Genomic DNA, 24,656 nt, shown 5'->3' on the forward strand with positions numbered 1-24,656 from the left:
CATCTCCCAGGAGGCATTGCTGCGAGTTGCTCTGCGCCTCGCCTCGTCCCCGCCGGTGTCCGGCTGGCTGGCCTTAAAGGGGACGCGGTCAGAGTGGCAGCTCGCGGGGTGGCCCTCGCTCCGGCTCCGCCCCATTTACAGCACCTCGCCCCTCCCCACGCTTCGTCCCGCAGCCCCGGGGCCGCGCCGCACAGTCGGGCTCCCTGGGTGCATAGAGCCTTGTGCCAGGCAGGGTGGGAAGACTGGATTTTGCAGTGGAAGCAGCATCTCTTCCATCTGGGACCTGGCTGAGGGCGTCCCCACCCTGGGGGGAGCAGAGGACCAGCCCTGACCTAGCCGGGCCCAGCCCTGTCCTGCCCGGCCTGAGCGCCCCGCCCAGCAGCCGGCTCTGCGGCAGGGCCCACCCGGGTCCGGGAGGTAAGGGGGTTGGGGGCGTGTGTCTGGCTTTGGGGGGCGGTGTCTGCACACAGGCGTTTCGAGAACCCTGGACTTGCGAGCCCAGGGCTGGGATTCGGGAGATGTGGGTGCATCCTGGGCCTCACTGTGTGACCTTGGGCGAGTAGCTACTCCTCTCTGGGCATTAACCCTCTCCTTCTCCTATTGTATGTCGAAGTGATCCTGCTCCCTCCCCTTTCAGGTAAGAGGACATTCGCACCCAGGACCCAGTCCATTCGCTCGCTGGCTTTTCGTGGGGCCCTCCAGCTCAAGCGTGGGCTGGGCGGGGGTGCGCTGGAGGGAGGCAGGTGGCCGAGCTGGGGCACAAACTGGGGGGCCCGAGGCCACCATTGTTTGGAATGGGTTTTTCCTATTCTCAGCATGCTGGGCCCTGGGATACCCTCCCCCAGCCCCGCTTACGGCTCTGGCCCTTGCAAACCCGAGACCCTGATGTGTCAGTTTGGTGCACTTCTTCCAGAAAGCTTGGGGTGGAGTGCGGCCCTCATAGGTTTGTGAGGGGTGGCCCCGCAGGGATAGGTGTGTGTGGTGGGTTCCTGAGGAGGAAGAGCTGTTCCTGCTTTCTTCCCTTGTCTCTCCTCCTTATCCTTTAAGGAAGAGCAGTTGCTTTTTACCAGTGAAACCCTTTTTTCTTTTTCTTTTTTTTCCAGGAGACAGTTTGGTGGCCCAGACATGGGCCTCCCAGAGTAGGGTGAAGCACTTCTTCCCAGGGTTGCCTTGGGTAGAAGTTCAGTTAAAAAATACCTAGAGAGATGCTGCCATTCAGACACCTGAGGGGCCAGAGATGGAGGGCACCACCTAGTGTCGGGAGGGGCAGCCTGGTACCCCCAGGCAGCTCTGGCTCCCAGGGGAGTCAAAGGAGGGAGGCTGGCCGCGAGGGTCAGAGAGGGGAGAAAATGAGCTCCTCAGCTCTTAGGTGCTGAGCAGGGGCTGGGAGGGGCTGCTCTGACCTGGAGCAGGGAGAGGTGGAGTAACGCCATGAAGCCTTCTTTTCAGGTCCTAGGAGATACCGTGAGCTTTTGACCTGAAGGCTAACCAGGAACAGATTTTTTTTTTTTTTTTTGGTTTTTTTTATTTTGTGCTTTTTCTTTTGCTTTGGTGGTTTGAATGATTTCTAGAATGGCTAAAGCCTCAGTCCAGTCCAGTGACCTCTGTAGGGGCTTTCTTGGCTGATGTTTAAGATTTTCAGGGTTTTTGATATGCAAGACCAGGTCTGGGCAAAGGAGGGGGCGGTGACTGGACCAAAGTTTAGGCCAGTTTCTGGAAGGTACTTTTCTGGTCACATCCTTGGTTTTCTCTCATCTTGCTGTCACATGTCTCACATGAGTCGCTTGATGCACCTTCACTGACACCTCAGTTCTTGGTTCTACACTGGGCACTGGGCTCAGAGACAGGGATTGGACCTCTGCCAAGGGAGGTCCCAGCGTGGTGGGAGACAGACGTGGATTCCAGTTACACTGCAGAGGGATGAGGATAGCTAAGAGGGCCTTGGAGGCCAGAACTTTAGACACTTGAATTGTGGAGGGAAAAAGAAAGGCTTCCCAGAGGAGAGGGCATGTGACCTGGGCATTGAAGGGTGAGTCAGAATTTTTCAGGAGAGAAGAGGGAGAGGCCCTTTTTCAGTAGAGAGGACACTGTGCAAAGTAGCAGTCAGGAAAAAGCCCCCTGCCCCAATGTCTGCAGAGTCTCCACTGAACAATGTCACTTGAGTTCACCTCCATCCCTGCCCCACATCAGCTGAGTGTCACAGAAAGGGCTTGCATGTCCGGCTCAGGAGTTTGGACCTTATTCTGGGTCCAAGGGGCTGGATAGTGTTGAGAGTTCTGAGCAGGGGCATGGGCGGAATGGTGCTTACCGTGTAATAAACTCCATCTGATGATGCTGCACGGTGGGTTGGAGAGACCGAGGAGGGATGATGAAGCCTGAGCGGGGGCCCAGGGCGTGGCAGTGGGGCTGAGCATTGGAGTTGTGTACACACACACACACACACACACACACACACACACACACACACTAGGTGCTTTGGGGTGATGGAGATAAGTCAGGCTTCACTATGCAGGAGCAGAGATCAGTCAACAATCAGCAGAGACGCTGAGGGTCATCTGAGAGGAACAGGTGAAGGGATCTGGGCCTTTTGGCGGAGGGATTGGGATTTTCCTGAGTGCTCATTGCGTGCTGTGGTGTGTGCTGGTGTTGCTGGGACCCCCCTCAGGCTGTCATGCCGGTAGGGCGAGGGGTATGAGGCAAGGGCTTGGGAGGAGCAGCAGCGCTGGCTGGGAAAGGCTAAGGGGTGGGCAGGTAGTCCCCTTCTATTTGGGCATTCCAAGGATCAGAGGTGAAAGAACACCTACCTCCATGGTGGCTGGGCTAGACTCGAAGCCTGGACTCTGTTCTCCAGGACACATGCCTCTGTTGGAGGTTGGATTGAGGGAGGGGATTGGGAGATGGGTTAGGAGGCCACTGCACTAGTCCAGGCAAGAAGTCAAGGGACTGATCCTGTGTGGGGTTGGGAACACCGAGGCGGCAGCGAGGGCTGATGGAGGAAGTGCCTTGGAGAATCAGCGGGATCAGCAGTGCGTGTCTCCTTGTCTCCTTTCCCTGACAGTGTCTGTGTCTCCCGTCAGTGCCAGGTGGCCCAAAAATAGACTCATGACTGCCGGGCCCTCATCTTTTTTATACCTTGTCTCAACCCTGTGAATGGCAGGTTTGGAATAGTCCCCATTTTCCAGATGAGAAGGCTAAGAAGCTGGGCAGGGACTCGCCCAAGGTCACCTGATGACTGAAGCAGAAAACCTGTGTCTTATGCTTTTCATGCAGGCTCTCCTGGGGGACGATACGGCTGCTGTTTGCTGCTGTGGTTGGTGCGGGGCAGCTGTCTCTTGAGTCAGAGCCAGCATGGACAGGCCATCTCCCCACCGGGGGCTTAGCAGGCTAATCCAGCCCTCCTGAGGGAGGCAGAGTGCAGGTTCTAATCCTGCCTTGCCAAGGCCATGTTCCTCTACCTCTCTGAGCCTCACTTTCCCCATTCCTGCCAGTGGGATAGCTGGCCTTGTCCTGCCTTCCCTGGCCTGATGGGGCCAGGTGAGGTGCAAGCCTCTAAAACCCTTTTGTGTGAGTGCATCCAAGATATTGAGTGGGTTTGCTGGTGACCATGGTGACAGCTGTCCTCAGACTGCCTGCGTGGGAGTTGGGGCAGGTGGGCAGGGCTTGCGTGCTGTGGCCAGGCTACAGACTGAGCAGAGGCTGCTGGCTGGCCTTGGAGATCAGAGCTCTCATGGAGCAGCTCTATTTGAACTGTCAGCTGCCAGCCTTATGTGGTATTAGGTAGAACAACATGAAATTGCCAACATTTGATCATTCAGTTTTATGTGGTTCAGTCTAATATCATTTGTCCCCATTTTACAGAAGAGAGGCTCATGGATATGATTACTGAGGGTCACACAGTGAGTCAGGGCTAGAATGTAGGACTCCTCATTCCTAGTCTGATATTCTTTCCACTCTTTCTGGTACTCTTTCTACTACCAGAGTCTTCCCTGTCCCCAGAACTCCATTTCTGCCTGCCCCTGTGCCCTCTTGCTTCACACATGATGCCAGTGCCTCATGGATTAGGGTTTCTTCTTGGCTGCCTGAGTGCCAGGATTTCTTGGCATCCTGGGTTGAAAGCATATGAAATCCACTAGCCATCCCAGGGGTCTGGGAGGATGGACTGTGTGTGTGAGAGAGGTTGGCCACAGCAACTGCCTTGTCACAGGCACTGTCTAGAAAGGGGACCAGGGCTGACGGGAGAGTTAAAAAATTTTTCTTTTTTTTTTTTTTTTCTTTTGAAACAGGAACTCACTTTGTCATCCAGGCTGGAGTGCAGTGGCGTGATCTCAGCTCACTGCAGCCTTCACCTCCCAAGTTCAAGTGATCCTCCTATCTCAGCCCCAACTAGCTGGGACTGCAGGTGTGAGACACTGTGCCTGGCTAATTGATGTAATTTTTTTTTTTTTTTTTTTGGGGTAGAGACGGGGTTTTGCCACGTTGCCCAGGCTGGTCTCAACCTCCTGAGCTCAAGCCATCCGCCCACCTCGGCCTCCCAGAGTGCTAAGATTACAGGTATGAGCCACTCTGCCCAGCTGGGAGACCAGTTTTTAAAGATACTTTATAGGCCTTTTCAGATTATGCCTTGCAGGGGCACCCTTACAAACATTTCGGCCTCCCCCATCAGACTGGAAGCTCCTTCAAGGCAAGGACTTTGCTTCTAAAGCAACAGGAGTTGACATTTTCTGAGAACCTCCTTGTGCCCAGCTCAGAGAGCCTAGGTAACCTTTATGGGAACCAGAATGTATCCCAGATGAGCCGCATTCAAAGAGTCAAAACAAAACAACAGAATTGAACACATCATTTCCCTCATTTCCTCATTCAGGAAGCTTAGGATGGACCCTAAACTTTTTTTTTTTCTTTTTTTTTTTTTTTGAGACACGGTCTCACTCTGTCGCTTAGGCTGGAGTGCAGTGGCACGATCTTGCCTTACTTCAGCTTTGACCTCCTGGGCTCGCCACCACCCCTAGCTGGTGTTGAACTCCTGGGCTCAAGTGATCTGCCTGCCTTGGCCTCCCAAAGTGCTGGGACTACAGGCGTGAGCCACCGCGCCCGGCTGCATCTGAACTTGTAGCAGGTGCCCAGGTGCTTCTGAGGCATCCAGGCCAGGATTTGGGAACCACTGATCTCTGCCATGGCTACAACCTCTAACCAACAGCGAACTCTTCAGAGGCACACACTCTTGGCATGAGAGATGCTAGCCAAGACTAATAAGCCCTGGTCCTTTTCTGGTGGAGCTCACAGCCTGGTAAGAGAGACAGATATTTAAACAAATGGGCCCTTTGCATCCTAACACGTGCAGCAATGGAGGTTAGGTCACAGCTGAGAACTAGAACAGAGCAGGGAGCTCACTGGGCCTAGTACATAGTTAGGGTTCCAGAATATCTGTGATTCTGAATAAAACTTTTCAGTTTATTATCCAGGAAATTTAAGGCTTGTCCACACTCTAGCTCCAGTTCTCAGGCATAAGAGTAGTTTTTACTGAGCCCATAAGTTTAAACACCTACTATATGCTGAGTCTTATATCAGGTCCTGCCTAGATTGGGGTTATACATCGAAGCAAAGAAATGGTTCTGCCCTCCAGGAGAGGCATTAAGTGTTAGATGTTAAGAGAGCAAGCTGTGCTCATGTGAACCTGCATGAGAGGGCTCAAAGTGGATTGGTATGGGACAAAGGCTTCAGGGAACAGGCCAGATGGAGAAGGGCAGAAGGAAGGCTGTTATGGCTCAGAGGAGTAAGGTAGAGATAACTCACACCGCACCCTGCATTTTTTGCTCATCCAGCAAATGCATGTGTGCTGTGCACTGTGCTAGGTGCTGGGGATACTGTGGTGAACAAAACCTGAAGCTGCCCTCAGGAACCTTATACAGCGTTGGAGGGGAGGCTGACCCCAATCAAGAAATCATGACAAGTACTACCAAGGAGAAGGACAAGATGTTCTAATTTTTAATAAGAGAGATTGACCCAGGCAGGGAGATCAGGCAAGGCTTCCTTGACGAAGTGACTTTCAGCTGAGGTCTGCAGGGGGAGGGAAGAGCATCCACAAAGGCCCAGGGACAGAGGGCACACGATGAGCCAAGGGTGGCAGGCTGGTGTGGGCTGAGGCAGGCAGAGCCCTAGGTGTGCAGGGCTGGAGCGCGGAGACGAGATGCTCCGCTTTGGTGGAGGGGACTGGGACCCACACCACGCCAGTACTAACTGATTCCAGCTGTAATGGAAGAGGCCACAGGTGATTGTAGGAATCAAGGGAGGGGTATGGATTCCCGCCTGGAGGACCAGGGCTGTTCTCACTGAGGACAGGTGCTTTAGATAGGCTTTGAAGGAAAAGACGCTTGCTTGGTTGTGTGACAGCATGGTGGTCGTGGGGGGCTCAGGAGATAAGGACGTGTCAGGCAGAAGGTGCAGCACACACGTGAAGTGGAGTCTAGCCGAGGGGTAGGGCACTGGGGAGGGAGCAGGGAGTTGAGGCAGAAAGGAGGAGTGCGAGGGATTCTGGGACCTCTGTCTGTTCTCCCTTAGGGCCTCTTGCCCTTTCTTCACAGAGGTGTGATTTTTTTGTGTCCGCCCCATCTCATCTCCCCGGTGGGCATGACTTGGCTGAGACTCTGGACAGCAGCTTCTAGATCCCGCTCCTACCTGCCCTGAGAGTGGACAGGGTCACCAGGGAGGCCTGGGGAGAGAGGGGCAAAGGGGTAAGGATGGGGAAGGGGCTCACGTAACTTTGTGCGATTAAAGGTGCTTAGCAACCATATCTTCAAGTCCCTGGGGTTAATTTATTTTGAGACAGGGCCTCTGTTGCTTAGGCTGAAGTGCAGTGGGATGATCGCCACTCGCTGCAGCCTTGAACTCCCAGGCCGAAGTGAGCCTCCCACTTCAGCCTCCAGAGTAGCTGGGATTACATGTGTGCGTCACCACTCCTGGGTAGTTTGTATTTTTTGTAGAGACGGGCCTCGCTGTTGCTTAGGCTGGTCTTGAACTCCTGGGCTCAAGGGATTCTGCTGCCTGGGCCTCCCACAGTGCTGGGATTACAGGTGTGAGCCATCACGCAGGCCCCTGGCGTTTATTATGTGCCAAGTGTTGTGCTTTACTTCATCAGGATAGCTTGCAGTGAAATGACGTCCTTGCCCCATTTCACAGATGAGAAACCTGAGGCCCAGAAAGTTTGAGTTGCTTGCCCTAAGTCTCAGCACTTGGGGACTGCACCGGGAACTCTTGAGCCCCGCGGTTGTCGGGCTGTGACCTTGCTCCCTGTCCTCCGCAGCGCGGGCGCCATGGACAAGATCTTGGAGGCGGTGGTGACGTCGTCATACCCGGTCAGCGTGAAGCAGGGGCTGGTTCGGCGCGTGCTGGAGGCGGCGCGGCAGCCTCTGGAGCGTGAGCAGTGCCTGGCGCTGCTGGCGCTGGGCGCGCGCCTCTATGTGGGCGGCGCCGAGGAGCTACCGCGCCGCGTGGGCTGCCAGCTGCTGCACGTGGCCGGCCGCCACCACCCCGACGTCTTCGCAGAGTTCTTCAGCGCGCGCCGCGTGCTGCGCCTGCTGCAGGGTGGCGCCGGCCCCCCGGGCCCCCGCGCGCTCGCCTGCGTGCAGCTGGGTCTGCAGCTGCTGCCCGAGGGGCCCGCGGCCGACGAGGTGTTCGCGCTGCTGCGGCGAGAGGTGCTGCGCACCGTGTGCGAGCGCCCGGGGCCCGCGGCCTGCGCGCAGGTGGCACGGCTGCTGGCGCGCCACCCGCGCTGTGTGCCCGACGGCCCCCACCGCCTACTCTTCTGTCAGCAACTGGTGCGTTGCCTCGGCCGCTTCCGCTGCCCAGCCGAGGGCGAGGAGGGCGCCGTGGAGTTCCTGGAGCAGGCCCAGCAGGTGAGCGGGCTCCTGGCGCAGCTGTGGCGCGCACAGCCCGCCGCCATCCTTCCCTGCCTCAAAGAGCTGTTCGCGGTCATCTCCTGCACAGGTGCGTGTGCGGCCGGGGCAGGAGCGCGGGCACGTCGAGGTCCTGGGTGGGCGCTTGGGCAGGTGGCTGTACGTGCGGATCTCTGCATGCGGGCGCCCATGTGGCCCGAGTGTGCCAGGGGCGAATGCTCAGGTGGAGGACTGCAGCCTGTCTTCATGTAGGTGGCACAACTATCTAGAACACTTGCTGTGGGTCCTCTCCCGCAGTAGGTGTTGGAAATGTAGGGAGGAGCACGCTGGTGTGAGAAGGACACGGGTCAGTCTGGCTAGAGGGAGGAACAGGAAGTTGAGCAAACCACAGGATTTGGGGCGGGGGAGCGGGCGTCATTATGGCCTTCGGGTTAGGTGAGTTTGATAGAAGCTATCACTTTAGAGCCAGGAATTGACAGATTGGTGGCACCTGGCAGCAGGGGCAAGTTTCCCTGGGCAGGCAGAGGTGAGGGTCTGGAGAGGTGATGGAGTCTGCTGTGCAGACTCGGAAACGTAATATCTTGATCCTCCGTTGACAACCGTGGAACTTAGACTACAGTGCAAGTGAGTGAAAGCAGATGTGTGCCTTCCCTGATGATGAGGCTCTCCAGGGGAAGGGAAGGGAATGCACCTGGCTGGGTGAAGAACTGAGGACAGTAGACTTCGAGAAGGAAATGCTCTTTCCCATCTAGGGCTCTGTGCGGCTCCACTTGGAGTATCTCCTTTCTCCAGTCCACACAGCCCTCCCACCTTCTCTAGCCCCAGCGTTTCCCCTTCTAAAGGCCTTGCCCTTACACCCACTGTTGATCAGTGCTTGTCTGTGCCCAGCACAGGAATAGCCTCAAGGCTGTGCTAGTGAAGGTTTGTTGAGTGAGTTTAGGTGGAACCAGAGACTTTGCTTGCTATAGGAGAGGAGGTGGCCTCTGCTGTGCTCTTCGCAGAGGCCCAGCCTGGTTCGTTGGCTGCTGCAGGGCATGGTGTGCTGGGGGAAGGGAGGAGGCCTGCCTCCCTGCTGAGCTCAGCCCTGTCCCCTGTTCCAGAGGAGGAGCCACCATCTAGCGCCTTGGCCAGCGTGGTCCAGCACCTCCCATTGGAGCTCATGGATGGTGTTGTCCGGAACCTCAGCAATGATGACAGTGTGACGGACTCGCAGATGCTGACTGCCATCAGCAGGTGGGACGCTGAGGCTGAGCCATGGTCAGGGCTGGGGCCCCTCCCTCTCTTCCTCTCAGAAGCCCCTTCTCCTGGGTGGGACACTGGGCTAGATTTGGAGTCAGAGGGCCCAGGGCCTCATGCATGTTCCATCATCCATCCTTTCTTGAGCCCTGCTCTATGCCTTGCCTGGGGCTGGATGTGGGGAATACAGAGAGCCTGGCCTGGTGATGATGCTGTCAGGCCAGGTACCAGCAGTGTGACCCTGGACATGCCAATGAGCTTTCAGCCTCAGTTTCCCCCTCTGTAAAAGCAGAAGTGGGTGGTGGCATAAGAAGCTGTCAGGCGTCCTTGGGGTTGGGTAAGAAGTTGAGAGTGCTTCATGAGGTGCTTTCTGAGTGGGGCAGACGTGAGAAGCAGAGTTTGGGTGCTGTTCCGCTCACAGAGTCCTTGCATATCCCCCACCTCATCTGAACGTCCTCCTCCCTGTGATCTAGACGCACCTGCCTGTCCAGTTGTCCCAGAATATGCCGCCTCCCCTCCTCCCTGCAGGCCTTTGCCTATGCAGACCCCGTCCACCTGGCATGCCTCCCTCTGCCATTCTTTCCATCCCGTGTGCAGATCCACCGTCTCCGTAGGGCCTTCCTGGATTCCTTGCCTTTAGTGGGTAAGAGTGTGGGCTCTCAAGGTAAGTTGCTAGAGGTCAAATCCCGCCTCTACCACTTCTTGCCTGTGTGACTTTGGACAAGTTACTCAACCTCTCTGTTTGAGTTTCCTCAACTGTAAAATGGAGTATAACCAAACCCATCATCTAGGGTTGTTGTGAGGATTAAACTGAGTAAAACAAGAGAATACACGTAATGTGCCTAGAACTGTGCTGTGGGAGCCGCCGTTATCATCATTGTTGTGACTTTGCTGTCACGGTTCTGTCTCTTTCTAGCACAGTCCGCTGAGTCTAGGCTGTTTTCCTGAGCTCTGACAGCATGGCAGCTGTGCGCTCAGCCCGCACAGGCAGGCTGTGTTGTGGGGTCCAGAGGGGCTGATACATGTAAAACTGATGGAATGTCCTGCTCAATGGTGAATACGACCTAAGTGTTAGCTGCTGTTATCTCCTTTAATCCATACAAGAACCCTCTGAGGGAGGTATTATCCCCATTTTACAGAGGAAGAAACTGAGGCCCAGAGCAGGGAAGTGGCTTGCTCTGGGTCACACAGCAAGAGCTTGCTTCTGGAAACCAGAGCTTCTGGCCCAGGAGCACTGCCCTTCCAGGCAGAAGCAGCTGAAAGCCTTGTTCTGGCACTGCAACCAGCGTGGAGGGGCGAGGCTTGGGGTGCCGAGAGGGCCTGGCTCCCTTCCTGATGGGCTGGGGGCCTCAGTGTCTGGCAGGTGGCTATGCTGAGCTCATGCATTTCCCAGCCCACAGACCCTTGGTTCAGCCCACAGACCCCGGGGCTGCCCTTTCCAGGCGTGAGTCAATGTGGGAATGCAGGACATTACGGCTGGCCCCTGGGCTGTCCTCACCCCAGCATTTTGAGTGTCCCTCGTCCCTGTGTCACTGTCACTCCCCTCACCAGGATGATTGACTGGGTGTCCTGGCCCCTGGGGAAGAACATTGACAAGTGGATCATTGCACTGCTGAAGGGCCTGGCTGCTGTTAAGAAGTTCAGCATCTTGATCGAGGTTTCGCTCACCAAAATTGAGAAGGTTGGTGCCCCGTCCTAGCCCAGACTTACAGCCTTTTGCACTAGGCTCTTGCCAGGGGCGGTGCAGGTCTCGGAGGGCAGAGCATCGGGCCTCCCCACCAAGCTCGCTGTGTGACCTGGGCGAATTCACTGCCCCTCTCTGGGCCTCAGATTCTCCCCATTAGTTTCCCTGACTGCTCATCCAAGTATGTGTGTCTGACTTTTGGTCTGTCCATGCATTCCTCAGAAATCTATCTTGCTGTCCATCTTGCCATCTGTCTGTCCATCTGGGTCTGTGAGCACCTCAGTGTTTATCCCTCTGCGTGGGTTTGAACTCGGGTGTCTCTGAGCCCCCTCTCAGGCCTGTGATTGCACTTGGCCTCGGCAGCTCGGGCCTGGGGACTCCTGACCAGGGCCTCTCTTCTAGGTTTTCTCTAAGCTGCTGTACCCCATCGTCCGGGGAGCTGCCCTGTCTGTGCTCAAGTACATGCTCCTGACCTTCCAGCACTCCCACGAAGCCTTCCACCTGGTAAGGGCCCTGCCTGCTGCCCCTGGGCTCTTGGTGCAGGTCACTTGGCTGAGGCCGAACAGCTGAGGCGTGGGCTCTGGCCTCCCTTTGGCTGTGGGGAGAGGAGTAGTCATCCTATTTTGCAGATGAAGAAACTGAGGCAGGGTGTCTTAGATCATATGTCTGGGAAAAGGAGTCGCCTGCCTGCAGAGTTGAGAGCCCCATCTGGGTCAGGGGACAGTGGTCAGGTGGGCAAGCCTCCCTACCTCAGAGAGTGCTGCGTGCTGTCAGCAGGGACCACAGCCCCGTGTCTCCGGTGGGCGGGTTGGTGCTGAGCCTGACCCAGCTCTGCTCCCACAGCTCCTCCCTCACATCCCCCGCATGGTGGCCTCTCTGGTCAAGGAGGACTCGAACTCGGGGACCAGCTGCCTGGAGCAGCTGTCAGAGCTGGTCCACTGCATGGTGTTCCGGTTCCCGGGCTTCCCAGATCTGTATGAGCCTGTCATGGAGGCCATCAAGGTGAGTGACGGTCCCCTACTTGGGCCTCGCCCCACTCTGACAAAGGTGCCAGTGTGGGCCTTCCTGTGGGCCATACCACAGCTTGGTGGCAGTCCCCGTCACCTCCCCAGGTCCATCATGTGCCTCAAGCACACTGAGCCACTCACGTTCCCCAAGTGCCCGGGCTGCCTTATGGCTGCTCTGAGCTTTTGCACGCACGGTGCTCTCTAACCGTAAACCCTTCTCTGTCACTGTAGTGTGGACATTAAAACACTTTTTCTTTCTCTGCTCTGCCTGGACAGCTCCTACTTACCTTGTAAGTCTCTGTTCTAGTGTTACTTCCCTCAGGATGCCTTCCCTGATCACTGTCAGTACTCCGCTGCCCTCCACCAGGCTGGACTCGGGCCTCGCCGGGCTCCCACAGTCTTGGTACATCCTGCTGTCACATGTTGTCACTGTCTGCCTCCCTTGCCAGACTGTGAGCACTCCAGACCAGGGATAATTTACAATTGTTCACATGACTTTACTGATGTCCTGCTCTGCACCAAGCCCAGGCTGGGAACTGGGGGCACGGGCGTGAAGCAAACGGAGTCTCCTCCATTGAGGGGATCGCAGCCTAGTGAGGGTGACAGACTTGGATACAAGAAACTCTGGTCGGAGCAGCTTTTGAAAATGTCTACAAGGTTTGGCTTGAGAGCAGCCAGAAACCAGAGGAAGGAAAGATCTCCAGTTACAGAAGACAGATGAGGCCTCATTAAGCTGGGCTTGACAGGTTGCTAGGATCTGACAATGACTGACATCTGTGGCTACTGCTACACTTGACAGTGTTTTCCTGTATGTTATGTCTTCTGATGCTCGCAAGAAACCTACAAAGAAGATATGGTTCATTTCAATCTCATAGATGAGGAAAGGGAGACTTGCAGGTTTGGTGACTTGTGCAAAGTCACGGAGGTAGTGAGACATGTAGCTGGAGTCTGGACGGCAGAGCCCTTCCCCATTGCCTGATAGAGAAGGCAGGTTGGGCGGGGCGAAGGGGTCTAGGTAGGTGGCCCTTGCAGAACCTTTGATTTGACTTTCACATCTGCAGCACAGCAGACGAGATAACCTGAAAAGTGTCCTGCTACAAAACAGCTAGAAATGCTTGTTAAAATATAACCAACATCACTTTAAGTACATAGCTGAACTTGCAAGAAAGTAAGGGGGAGTCCCCAGGGGCCAAAAAGGAAGAGAGAACTGAATTCCAGAGTGGTAGGTGAGAAACGAGGCTCTTCCTCTGGGGTGAGGCAAGCGTGTGGGTGAGATGGCCAATCTCAGTCACAAAAGGGCTTGAGTTGGTAGGGACAGGAGGTGAGACTTAGGGCCTATCCCCAGTAGGGAGTTAGCACTAAGAAGCCCACTAAAAGCCAGGACCCAAGAAAGGTTTTACCATTAGCAAAAGAATGGTCTGGGGCAAAATATGCACGTGGTTTTAAATAGACATCAGGGGAACTTTTCTGGCTTGTTCTGGGCTCTGGATTAGGAGAAAAATGTAATCAGTGGCCTTCTCTCGTGGATTTAGGGGTTCAAATTAATATCATTTTGGGGGTTGTGGCCCTTCCCCACGTTAAAAGTAGTCATAAACTTGTAGTACCCACGGGTAACCTGGTAGAAAGACATAAATCAAGCCATAAAGGTAAAGTTCTACTGAAAATTAGTTTGTAGTCCAAAAATTATAAAACACACAAAGGAACAATCCTGCATGAATGACAGTTGGTAGATGCAATAAACAAAACTTCTGCTATTTACTTAGATCTCAGTTTTTCAAACTAGACACGAGAAAGAACTTTTGATAATCAAAGCTGATCTCCAGTGGAAGGGGCTGCCACGATCGGCCATGAGCCCCGACAGTGGAGGCGGATAAGCGGACCTTGCTGTGTCAGGTGTGTTACCCAAGGGTTTCTACCTGGAAAGGGAGGTAGAAGGAAAGCTTGGAGATGCTGTGGCTGGGTCTGTTTCCTGCTAGATTGTGAGCTGCTGTGGGCAGGAACCCTGTCCTTTTGATCTTTGTGCCTAGTAGATGTCTGTGAGCAAATGAGTGGGATATTGTTCGAGCAGGACGGTAGTGTGGAGAATGCTGTAATGAAAGTGCAGGCAGAGAGGAGGGACCCTGCCCCGGGCACTGAGGAAAATCCATGATGAGTGAGATGCAGGCTTTGCACAACAGGGGCTCATAGATTGTCTGATCCAGGGGACGAGGGGAGTCTGCACATACCTGTACCAGTAGGGGCAGGGAGTTAGGCTTTGTAAGATGATACAGATACAGTCCTTCTCAAGGACCCTGTGCCTTGAGAAGATCCTGGAAAGCTTCATAGAGAGGGGATACAGGAGTTTGATCTTGCTGGATGGGGACTAGAAAAGGACACTGTGGATGCATCGGAGGGAGAGGCATGGAAGTGGGAACGTGTGAGGTTAGTTTGGTGGTAATGTGTGAGGGGAAGGGAGATGAGAAAAACCAGCAGAGCAGTGCCTTGAAAACTAGGTTGAGCCACTCGGCTAGATCTGGGCTTCTCGAACGTTTCCATCCAAGCACTTGATGTCAGAGAGGGGAACTCACCCAAAGCAGTCTGACATGAGCTCTGAGTTTCTCTACAACCTCACTTTCTCTCAAAGACTCAAGTATATATGTTGTAATTATAAACATGTTTTAATATTCCATGTTTTTCTTTGAATGTTAGAAAAGATGGCTTCACATTTGTTCTGTGGCTTTGAACACTCCTTCGTACGAGCCAGTTTGAGAGGCGAGGCAGCAAATTATAGGATTCTACTGCTTATAAAATTATTTTGCATGGGTTCTATGAGTACATCTTTTTGTACATATACCTTTGTAAATAAGCTCTGGAAAGTTCTCTGACTTAGGCAGATGTATCAGGTTATGGCAGTTTCTCTGGGAGCTGTTGTACTTGCCAAGGGAGCCATCACATGTCAGTTTCTAGTAACATGATTAGGTTCTTAAGTGATTTTGAAGTTTTTATTTTCTTGAGTATAAAGTTACCTTCTTCGGGAATAATGGCATTTGATTTTGTTCCTAGCATGGATATTTTTGCATCTTCTCTGTGTGTGCACAGATGTGTGGGGTTCTGTCTGCCTTTTTGCCTCCATTTGTTCATGTTGTGGGGTAGGGGGGCAGACAAGTAGGGCATTAGATAGGGCATCATGAAAACAAAAAGGAAGGGATGAAGAAGATACTGAGCCTGTATCTTATCTGTCTCCCCACTGGCATCTCCTTGGTGTGTGTGTGTGTTTTTAATCATCTGTGAGAAGTGACTGCTCTGATAAATTATCCAATAAATTATCTTGGGAGGTGAATGAGCAAAAGTGTTAAACCCCACTGGGTGGGCAAGACCTTTTGTGGGAGCCACAGGATGTGCACTAGGAAGACGAGGGCTTTGGATGCCGAGCTGTTTTGAAGCTCTCTGGAGCCTTGGACAAATCTAAGGTCTTGTGGCCAGGATCTGGAAATAAGATCAGGGCTAGAGGAACCGTTAGGAATGTTGCTGAAATCTAAGTAGCAGGACGTGGTGCTTGATGTTGCTCTTTGGAAGATACCTCTAGCATCATTAGAACTAGTGCTCGGTGGTATTCTTAGGTGCAGCTGTTTGATGTGACAGATAATGAGTGGGAAGCATGCTGAGGACCAAGACGCATATCTCAGACCCCAGGGATGTGCCCACTGTCCTGACTGTGGGGTCAAGTTGTGGGGAGGTGACTCTTCTCTTGAAAGCTGATTCCGCAAACCTAAAAGTAAAAGGTGGAAATGGGCACATCATTGTGTGCCCGCACCATGAAAATGTAGGATGCCAAACTGACACAAGGTAGGCGTATCCTCACTTGACAGATGAGGAAACTGAATCAGAGAGCCTCACCACCACCAGACAGCTAGTGCGGACCGGAGTCAGGGCTGGCATTGGCATCCTGACATCACTGGGTTTGGCCTGTGGGCCAGGGTTGGCATTGCCTGAGCTCTTTTAAGAACATGCGTATTCTTCACTTACAGTCATCCTGGACTATTATTTTCTGTCTGAATCTTCATTTTTTCCATCTATAAAATGGGAATTATGCCACCTTAAGGCAGTCATGACCTGAAAGACCATGGAGGCAGCCCATATGTCAACTGAAGGGGTTTGGAAACAGGGGACTGTTCACACACACCCCAGAACATCTGTGGGGCGGGGGGGGGGTGTGCCTGGGAGGTCACAGGGTTGGCTGTATCTGAGAAGGCCTCCCAGAAGAGGTGATATTTTTTTGAGCTGACCCTGGTGCCTACCATCCTGCCTGCCTGCTTATTCCCTCCTCAGGACCTCCACGTTCCCAATGAGGACCGCATCAAGCAGCTGCTAGGGCAGGATGCCTGGACTTCGCAGAAGAGCGAGCTGGCAGGCTTCTATCCCCGGCTCATGGCCAAGTCAGACACGGGCAAGATTGGTCTCATCAACCTGGGCAACACGTGCTACGTCAACAGCATCCTTCAGGCCTTGTTCATGGCATCTGAGTAGGTGCTGCTTTGGAATTCCCTGTCTGCCCTTGCTTCTCTCCTCTGGGCTCCCTGATGACAGGTGGAAAGGTGTGGGGGACGGGGGTTGGAGAGGGTGGGCCTTGCTTGCATTGCGGGCATGATTCCCTGAGGTCTGTGGGGACTGAGAGCCTCAGGCCATTGCCAAGGCAGTAGGTCAGGACTGAATGGGAACTGAAGAAGGGGCTTCAGGGACTGGGCAGCACTGGGAAGGGGGTCTGCTCTGGACTGGCTGACATCACTGACTCTTCTCCTGGAGTCCATGGGGGTGGATTCAGTCTTCCAGAGTAGAACTCCCACCCATCCTGGTATTAGACATCTCTCTTTTAAAATGAAACCAACACAATCTTTATAGTCTATGGCCACCTATCTACCTATGGCTTACTTAAAAGATCAAAGTTTCAGCTTTGATTCAGTGAAAATAAGCTTTGATTCTGGCTTATCATATGTCCTCAAGTCAGTTTCTTCTCTCTGAGCGTCAGTTCAGTGGGAGGAGATTGGAGCTAATCTCCAAGGCTGCTGCACATTCTTCTCAAAATGCCTCGTGAAGGACTAGTTTTGTTTTTCTTTTCTAAATTCCAGTCTGCTGCAGAATATTACTTTGGTAAAATATAACAAAATGACTTACTAGAAAAACGGTCACATGCTTGTATGGTCGTTGTGATGCTAAAATGCTACGTATGTTCCTAAGTGCTCACTCAACTTCTGACCTTACCTTGGACTGAGACCAGCCAGGTGGCCCACACTTTGCCTAGGGCGCTTCCGTGCAGCGGGCTGAGTTTGGAGAGTGCATGGGCAATATGCCCGGAGCTGCTTGTGAGATCAAGAAATAAGCTGCAGCCTGGGAATTGGCTTGTTCCAGAGAATGTTCGTGTAGGGAGGGGAGCTGTCTCCTATAGGATCAGACCCTTCCCACTAGGAGCCAGTCCACCCATCCCTACAGGGTCCTCTTCTTTCAGCATATTCCTCACATTGACCTCTGTCTCCCTCATTGGAAGGCAGGGGAACAGCTTGAGGTGGCTCTAGGGGCAGGGGCCAGGGCCCTTACAGGAGCTGTAGGGGTCAATTGGAGGGCCCAGGTCAGAGCAGGGCCTGCTGCTCTGGAGGTGGATAAATGTCTTTCCCCAGGGAAGCAGCTAAGAAGGGAGTGCGAGGGGCTGCTGCGGCTGGGATGATATTGGTGCAGATCCTGTGGCATGTCCCAGCCCTAGAACCCTGGAACCACAGGACCTTAGGACATTTGAATCTTTGAGTCCTGAAGTTATGAGGTCTCAGAACTGGAAGGGGCTACAAGGGTCACCTTTGTACCCTTCATTGTCCAAAACATGTCTATTGTTGTGTTCCTGACCTCAGATACCCCAGCCTGAGTTGTTCACCTGCTCTTCCTCCCCAGTCCCTGGCCTCTGGCTCCATCCTGGGGTAGAAATATCTGTTCTGCCTTTGGCCTGGAGGCTCTGGGCTGCCTGTGACATGCATGACTAGAGACTCCTTGGGGGCCCACGGCTTACCTTGGGTGCCCCTGCTTTGTTTTGAAGCTTCAGACACTGTGTGCTCCGCTTGACTGAGAACAACTCACAGCCGCTGATGACCAAGCTGCAGTGGCTCTTCGGCTTCCTAGAGCACAGCCAGGTGAGTGTAGGGGGAGTCAGAACCGGGTGGAGAGGCAGCTCTGGTCAGGCCCTGACACGGACACCTTTCCCTTCCCCAGGACCTGCCTGCATCTGGCTGTCATCTCCCATGTCAGTAGCTGAGCCCCCAGCGGGCCTGGCATATGGAGCTAATTTAGTGCCCCCTTGGGGCAGGAGGAGGGCCCCCTTGAGCCCTGTCCCATGTTGTGCTGCCCAATCTTCCCCCTTCAGCAATTCAGTCCATCGCATTATGGTGTTGCCATAGTCCATCTTATGCTGCTATAACCAAATACTTGAGACTTGGCGATTTATGAAGAAATTTATTTCTCAGTTTTGGAAGCTGGGAGGCCCAAGATCGAGGGGCTGTGTCTGGTGAGGGCCTTCTTGCTGCATTACAATGTGGTGGAAGGCATCACGGTGTGAGAGCATGCATGAGAAGGGAAAGCGGGGTGAACCCATCCTTTTATCAGGAACCTGCTCCTGTCTCAGTGTGCACCACTGGGGAAAGCAGATGGCCTGTGATAGGGAATTAATACATTCATGAGGGCAGAGTGCTCAGGACCTCCTCCCCTCTTGAAGGTCCCGCCTCTCAACACTGCTTCTCTGGGGACTATGTTTCCAACACATGCTTTTTGGAGGACACAGTCACACCACAGCATGTTGCTTCATTCTGCCGTCATTTTTGAGTACCCACATGGCCAGGCAGCCTGAGAGCTGTTGAGAGTACAGAGGTGAACAGAACAAACACCATCTCTGCCCTCATGGAGCCCAAAGCCCTTGGCCAGGGATTATACAAAGCTCTGTGTGGGGGCACAGAGATGAGTAATCCCTCCCTGGCTCATGGAGGGAAGGGAAAGGTCAGTGAGGGAGGGTTGGGAAGACCACATGGAAGAGGCGGTGCTGTATCTGGGACTCATCTTGACCAGAGAGAATGGCAGTGAGCGGAGGCAGGGAGAGCAGATTCCTGGAGGCTCGTTCATCTCTGTGATCCCCATGCCCTGCTCAGAGGCATGGACATGTGGGCTGGGATGGGTCAGGGACAATAGAAAGTGGGGAGGACTTCATGGAGGAGGCCGGGAAGTTTGAGGCCGAGGGTATGAGGTAGACCGTCAGGCCTAACCTGTGCAGAGCTGGCTGGTGAGTGGCCTCCTGCTCCTGACCCTGCCTTTCACCTGCCCTGTCCTAGCGGCCTGCCATTTCCCCAGAGAACTTCCTTTCTGCATCCTGGACGCCCTGGTTCAGCCCTGGCACCCAGCAGGACTGCTCGGAGTATCTGAAGTACCTGCTGGATCGGTAAGGGGGCCAGGGCCACGCGAAGGCTCCAGGTCTAGAAGGTCCCTGGGGGCAAGCCCAGTACCTCTGAGCTGTGTTGCAGCTTCCGGGGAATAAGTGTGCTGCCTCGAACATGTGGAGGGCTTGGAGAAGGGGTGTGCTGGAAGGGCAGGGACTGAGTGTGAAGGAGATTTGGTAGATGCTGAACGGAAGTGACCTCTGGGAGGTCATCGTGTACATCTGCACACTGGGCCGTGCATCTTTGTCACTGCTATGGAAGCACGTTACATAGCTCCAGCAAGTCTTTATGTAGGGTGTGTGGGTGAGTCTAGCAAGCGTGCTGTGTGAGCACGTATGTGGATGTATGAGTGATACGTGTGTGTGGCTGTTGGGGAAGATAGATGGGCATGGATAAGCTGAGTGCCCTGGAAGGGGACCCACATGTACATATAGAGACTCTGCTTCCTGCCCTAGGCTGCACGAAGAGGAGAAAACAGGCACAAGGATCTGTCAGAAACTCAAGCAGTCCAGCTCGCCCTCCCTGCCCGAGGAGCCGCCGGCCCCAAGTTCAACCTCTGTGGAGAAAATGTTTGGAGGCAAGATAGTGACTCGAATCTGCTGTCTCTGCTGCCTCAACGTCTCCTCCCGGGAGGAGGCCTTCACGGACCTCTCTCTCGCCTTTCCTCCTCCTGAGCGCTGTCGCCGCCGCCGCCTGGGCTCTGTGATGCGCCCTACAGGAGACATCACAGCCCAGGAGTTGCTCCCAACAGCCAGTGCACAGGGGCCAGGCAGGGTGGGTCCTCGGAGGCAAAGGAAACACTGCATCACAGGGGACACCCCTCCCACCAGCCTGGACATTGAAGGCCTGGACTCCAAGGAAGCTGGTGGGCAGAGCAGTCAGGAGGAAAAGGTAGAGAGGGATGAAGAAGGGAAGGAGGAGGGAACGGAGAAGGAAGAAGCGGGGGAGGAGGAGGAGGAAAGCACCAGAGGGGAGGAAGAGAGGGAGGAAGAGGAGGAGGTGGAAGAGAAGGTGGAGAAGGAGACAGAAAAGGAGGCTGAGCAGGAAAAGGAAGAAGACAGCCTGGGAGCGGGGAGCCACCTGGATGCTACCATCCCCTCTGGGGAGCAGATGTGTGGCTCTGAGGGCTCCCGCTCTGTCCTGGACCTGGTCAACTACTTCCTGTCCCCCGAGAAGCTGACAGCAGAAAACCGCTACTACTGCGAGTCGTGTGCCTCCTTGCAGGATGCCGAGAAGGTGGTGGAGCTGAGCCAAGGGCCGCGCTACCTCATCCTCACACTGCTGCGCTTCTCCTTTGACCTGCGCACCATGCGGCGCCGCAAGATCCTGGATGACGTCTCCATCCCCCTGCTGCTCCGCCTACCACTGGCTGGTGGCCGGGGCCAGGCCTATGACCTCTGCAGCGTTGTGGTACACTCTGGAGTGTCTTCGGAGAGTGGTCACTACTACTGCTATGCCCGCGAGGGCGCTGCCCGCCCTGCCCCTTCTCTGGGAACTGCCGATAGGCCAGAGCCCGAGAACCAGTGGTACCTGTTCAATGACACTCGGGTGTCCTTCTCTTCCTTCGAATCTGTCAGCAACGTCACCTCCTTCTTCCCCAAGGACACAGCCTATGTGCTCTTTTACCGGCAGCGGCCCAGGGAAGGGCCCGAGGCTGAGTCGGGCTCTTCTAGAGTCCGGACAGAGCCCACCCTACACAAGGACTTGATGGAAGCCATTTCCAAAGACAACATTCTTTACCTGCAGGTGAGCTGAGCCGTGGGGCCTTTGATCTGATCTGGTGGAGGGAGTTCAGTCCCATTACTGGCTTAGATAAGTCATTTCCCCTTTAAGTCTTTTTTAAAAATCCCATTCATCCATTGCTCAGTGCTGGGCATATACTGGTGGCCCAGACAGACCTAACCCCTTACTTCAAAGTAACAGACACTGAATAATGAATGACACAGGTTTATTTTTTCTTTAAGTCCCAGGGTACATGTGCAGAATGTGCAGATTTGTTACTTAAAGGTGTGCCATGGTGGTTAGATGCACAGATCAACCCATCACCTAAGTATTAAGCCCTGTATCTGTTAGCTATTCTTCCTGAAGCCCTCCCTCCCCCGCCACCCCCAGCAGGCCCTCGTGGGTGTTGTTCCTCTCCTACCCCCAGCAGGTGTCCATGTCTTCTCATTGTTCAGCTCCCACTTACAAGAGCATGTGGTATTTGGTTTTCTGTTCCTGTGTTAATTTGCTGAGGATAATGGCTTCCAGCTCCATCCATGTCCCTGCAAAGGACGTGATCTCATTCCTTTTTATGGCTGCACAGTATTCCATGGTGTGTATATGCCACATTGTCTTTATCCAGTCTATCATTGATGGGCATTTGGGTTGATTCCATGTCTTTACTATTGTGAAATGTGCTGCAGTGAACATACATGTTCATGTATCTTTATATTAGAATGACTTATATTCCTTTGGGTGTATACCCAGTAATGGGATTGCTGGGTCAAATGGTACTTCTGCCTCTAGGTCTTTGAGGAATTGGCCACACTGTCTTCCATGATAGCTGAATTAATTTACACTCCCACCAACAGTGGAAAGGCATTCCTATTTCTCTGCAACCTCACCAGCATCTGTTTCCTGACTTTTTAATAATCACTATTCTGGCTTACCTGAGATGGTATCTCATTGTGGTGTTGATTTGCATTTCTCTAATGGTCAGTGATGTGGAGTTTTTCTTTCATATGTTTGTTGGCCACATGAATGTCTTTTGAGAAGTGTTTGTTCATCATATCCTTTGCCCACTTTTTAATGGGTTTTTTTTTTTTTTTTGGACATTTAAGTTCCTTGTAGACTCTGGACATCGGACTTATGTCAGATGGGTAATTTGCAAAAATTTTCTCTCATTCTGTAGGTTGTCTGTTTACTCTGATGATAGTTTCTTGTGCTCTGTATAAGCTCTTTAGTTTAATTAGATCCCATTTGTCATATTTTTGCTTTTGTTGCAATTGCTTTTGGTGTTTTCGTCATTAAATCTTGGCCTATACCCTGAATGGTATTGCCTAGATTTTCTTCTAGGGGTTTAATAGTTTTGGGTTTTACATTTAAGTCTTTAATCCATCTTGAGTGACTTTTTTGTATAAGGTGTAAGGGAAGGGGTCGAGTTTCAGTATTCTGCCTATGGCTAGCCAGTTCTTCCAGCACCATTTATTAAATAGGGAATCTTTTATCCATTGCTTGCTTTTGTCAGGTTTGTTGAAGATGGTTGTAGGTGTGGAGTCTTATTTCTGAGTTCTGTATTCTGTTCCATTGGTCTGTGTGTCTATTTCTGTACCAGTACTATGCTGTTTTGCTTACTGTAGCCTTGTATAGTTTGAAGTCAGGTAGGCATGAGGCCCATGAGGCCTCTGGTTTTGTTCTTTTTGCTTAGGATGGTCTTGGCTATATGGGCTTTTTGGCTCCATATGAATTTTTAAATATTTTCTAATTCTGTGCACGTGAATGGTAGTTTAATGGGAATAGCATTGAATCTGTTACATTGGGCCGTATGGCCATTTTCATGCTATTGAGTCTTCCTATCTATGAGCATGGACTGTTGTTCCATGTGTGTCCTTCCTTCACTTCCCTTGTTAGTTGTATTCCTAGGTATTTTATTCTCTCTGTAGCAGTTGTGAATGGGAGTTTGTTCATGATTTGGCTCCCTGCTTGGTGGTGGTGTATAGGAATGCTAGCAATTTTTGCACAGTGGTTTTTGTATCCTGAGATTTGCTGAAGTTGCTTAACAGCTTAAGAAGCTCCTGGGCTGAGACGAGGTTTTCTAGATATAGAATCATGTTATCAATGCAGTTGTTTAATAAGTGTGCTGAAGGAGGAGCACAGGGACCAGTTGAGTCTGAGGGGGAGTGTGTGTGTGTGTGTGTGTGTGTGTGTCATGCTACCCACGTGGGCCTCCTATGTGCTATTTTACTGGCAGTGGCCCAGTGAGGGGCCTGAGGCGGGTTCTCCAGGACAGCTTCTGCCATGCTGTCCAGATGAAGGCAGGGTGGCGATAGGCTCTCCATGAGGCTGACCTCATGGCGGCAGGAGGATGCGTTTTCTCATAGGCAGAGCCCATTCCTCGTGATCACGAGGCCTGTAGACAGGTTCCCATGTGGTGTGATGTGACCACCCCAGGCATCCTACCACTGAGCTGCAATGTCTCTAGGAGCCCTGATTCCTTCCTCTGTGTCCAGTCCCTGGGGACCCAGAGATGACACTTAAAGGTATGCTGGGTAGACTCTGGCTTCAGGGTGGGAATGCTAAGTTTCTTCTCATCTGTGTTCCCAGGAGCAGGAGAAGGAGGCCCGGAGCAGGGCGGCCTACATCTCTGCACTCCCCACATCTCCGCACTGGGGGAGGGGCTTTGATGAAGACAAGGATGAGGATGAAGGCTCTCCAGGGGGCTGCAATCCTGCAGGTGGTAATGGTGGTGACTTCCACAGACTGGTCTTCTGATGTGAACCTGCTGCCAACCCAACCCCTTCCCTCCAGGAGCCAGGTGGGGCCTGAAGGAGGCTGTGGAGGCAGGCTCAGTCCTCTAGTAGGCCTGATGGTACAGCTCATGGCACCTTAGTCCTCAGCCTGATGAAGGATACACAGAGACTCTCAGATACGGAAGTGAGACCTAAGGAAGTGAGACCTAAGTCCCTCTCACAGGGGATCAGTCCCATTAAGATTTTACACCCAAGTGTCCTGGTTAACTTGAAGCAGCTGAGATGGGCACACGCGGGTCTTTGCCTCCCCCTCCCTCCCCAGCAGGCTCCCCATGCTGGAAGAGCTGATGTTCAGGAAACAGGGCTGAACCTCAGCTCTAATGTTTTGACATCAAGTACTATTTTCCTTCTGACTGCTCTACAGTATAAAGCACAGCAGGATCCAAGCATTGCACAAAGAAGGGGGCAGTGGTACCTCTGGCTGTCCTCTTGTTTCTCATATGGGGGTACCTGCACTGTCTGTACCTTTCTGAGAAGATCAGGTGGGAAGCAGCAGGGCCCCGGATCAGAGACCGAGAACTGCCCCCTTACCAAGCACCACTGCATGGTGGTGGGCCTAGTTCCTCATAGCAGGAGGCCTTTGCCCCCACATCCCCTCCACCCCAGCCTGCCTCAGTGCCTGAGAAGCCACCACTTGCATCCCCCTCTCCTGGTTAAGGTAGAGTCCTTATTTTACTGCAGAGGTGTTCCATGTTCCTCGTGAAGTGTGGTCTCTTCTGAGGAAGCTAGTGGGCTCCTCTGATCAGTTGGCCTTTGTAGCTGTGAGAGCAGCCACCTGCAGGTTGGGTGAAGTGCCCGGACACTGCTGTAGCCCCTTCTAACCGAAGAGAAGACACCCATGTTCTTAAATAAATAAAACTAGGTTCTCTGAAGCCTAGCAAGAGATC

General features: G+C 53.2%; 1 protein-coding gene across 3 annotated transcripts; it reads left to right on the forward strand.

The window, feature by feature from the left end:
• The first annotated feature begins 58 nt into the window (after positions 1–58).
• On the forward strand, positions 59–24,641 carry LOC105468811 (ubiquitin specific peptidase 35). 3 transcript variants are annotated; one of them, XM_071075361.1, is made up of 12 exons: positions 59–417; positions 4,284–5,284; positions 7,298–7,980; positions 8,990–9,122; positions 10,677–10,806; positions 11,212–11,313; positions 11,653–11,811; positions 16,125–16,318; positions 17,875–17,968; positions 19,154–19,260; positions 19,714–21,004; positions 23,564–24,641. In XM_071075361.1, the coding sequence occupies exons 3-12, from the start codon at positions 7,308–7,310 to the stop codon at positions 23,729–23,731; spliced, it is 3,051 nt and encodes a 1,016-aa protein (XP_070931462.1). In that variant the 5' UTR covers positions 59–417; positions 4,284–5,284; positions 7,298–7,307; the 3' UTR covers positions 23,732–24,641. The 3 variants fall into 3 exon arrangements, with proteins under 3 accessions (XP_070931462.1, XP_011717502.1, XP_070931463.1); XM_011719200.3 differs by lacking the exon at positions 4,284–5,284; XM_071075362.1 differs by lacking the exons at positions 59–417; positions 4,284–5,284 and adding an exon at positions 467–637.
• Positions 24,642–24,656: the final 15 nt, after the last annotated feature.

Source organism: Macaca nemestrina, chromosome 12, assembly GCF_043159975.1.
Source record: "Macaca nemestrina isolate mMacNem1 chromosome 12, mMacNem.hap1, whole genome shotgun sequence".
NCBI lineage: Eukaryota > Metazoa > Chordata > Mammalia > Primates > Cercopithecidae > Macaca > Macaca nemestrina.

Bases quoted from the DNA above. Each gene is read 5' to 3' on its own strand.
- LOC105468811 (XM_071075361.1), top strand. From the start codon at position 7,308: ATGGACAAGATCTTGGAGGCGGTGGTGACGTCGTCATACCCGGTCAGC. The intron at 9,123-10,676 runs GTGGGACGCTGA...TCCCCTCACCAG, and splicing joins ATGCTGACTGCCATCAGCAG to GATGATTGACTGGGTGTCCT. The intron at 16,319-17,874 runs GTAGGTGCTGCT...TTTGTTTTGAAG, and splicing joins GCCTTGTTCATGGCATCTGA to CTTCAGACACTGTGTGCTCC.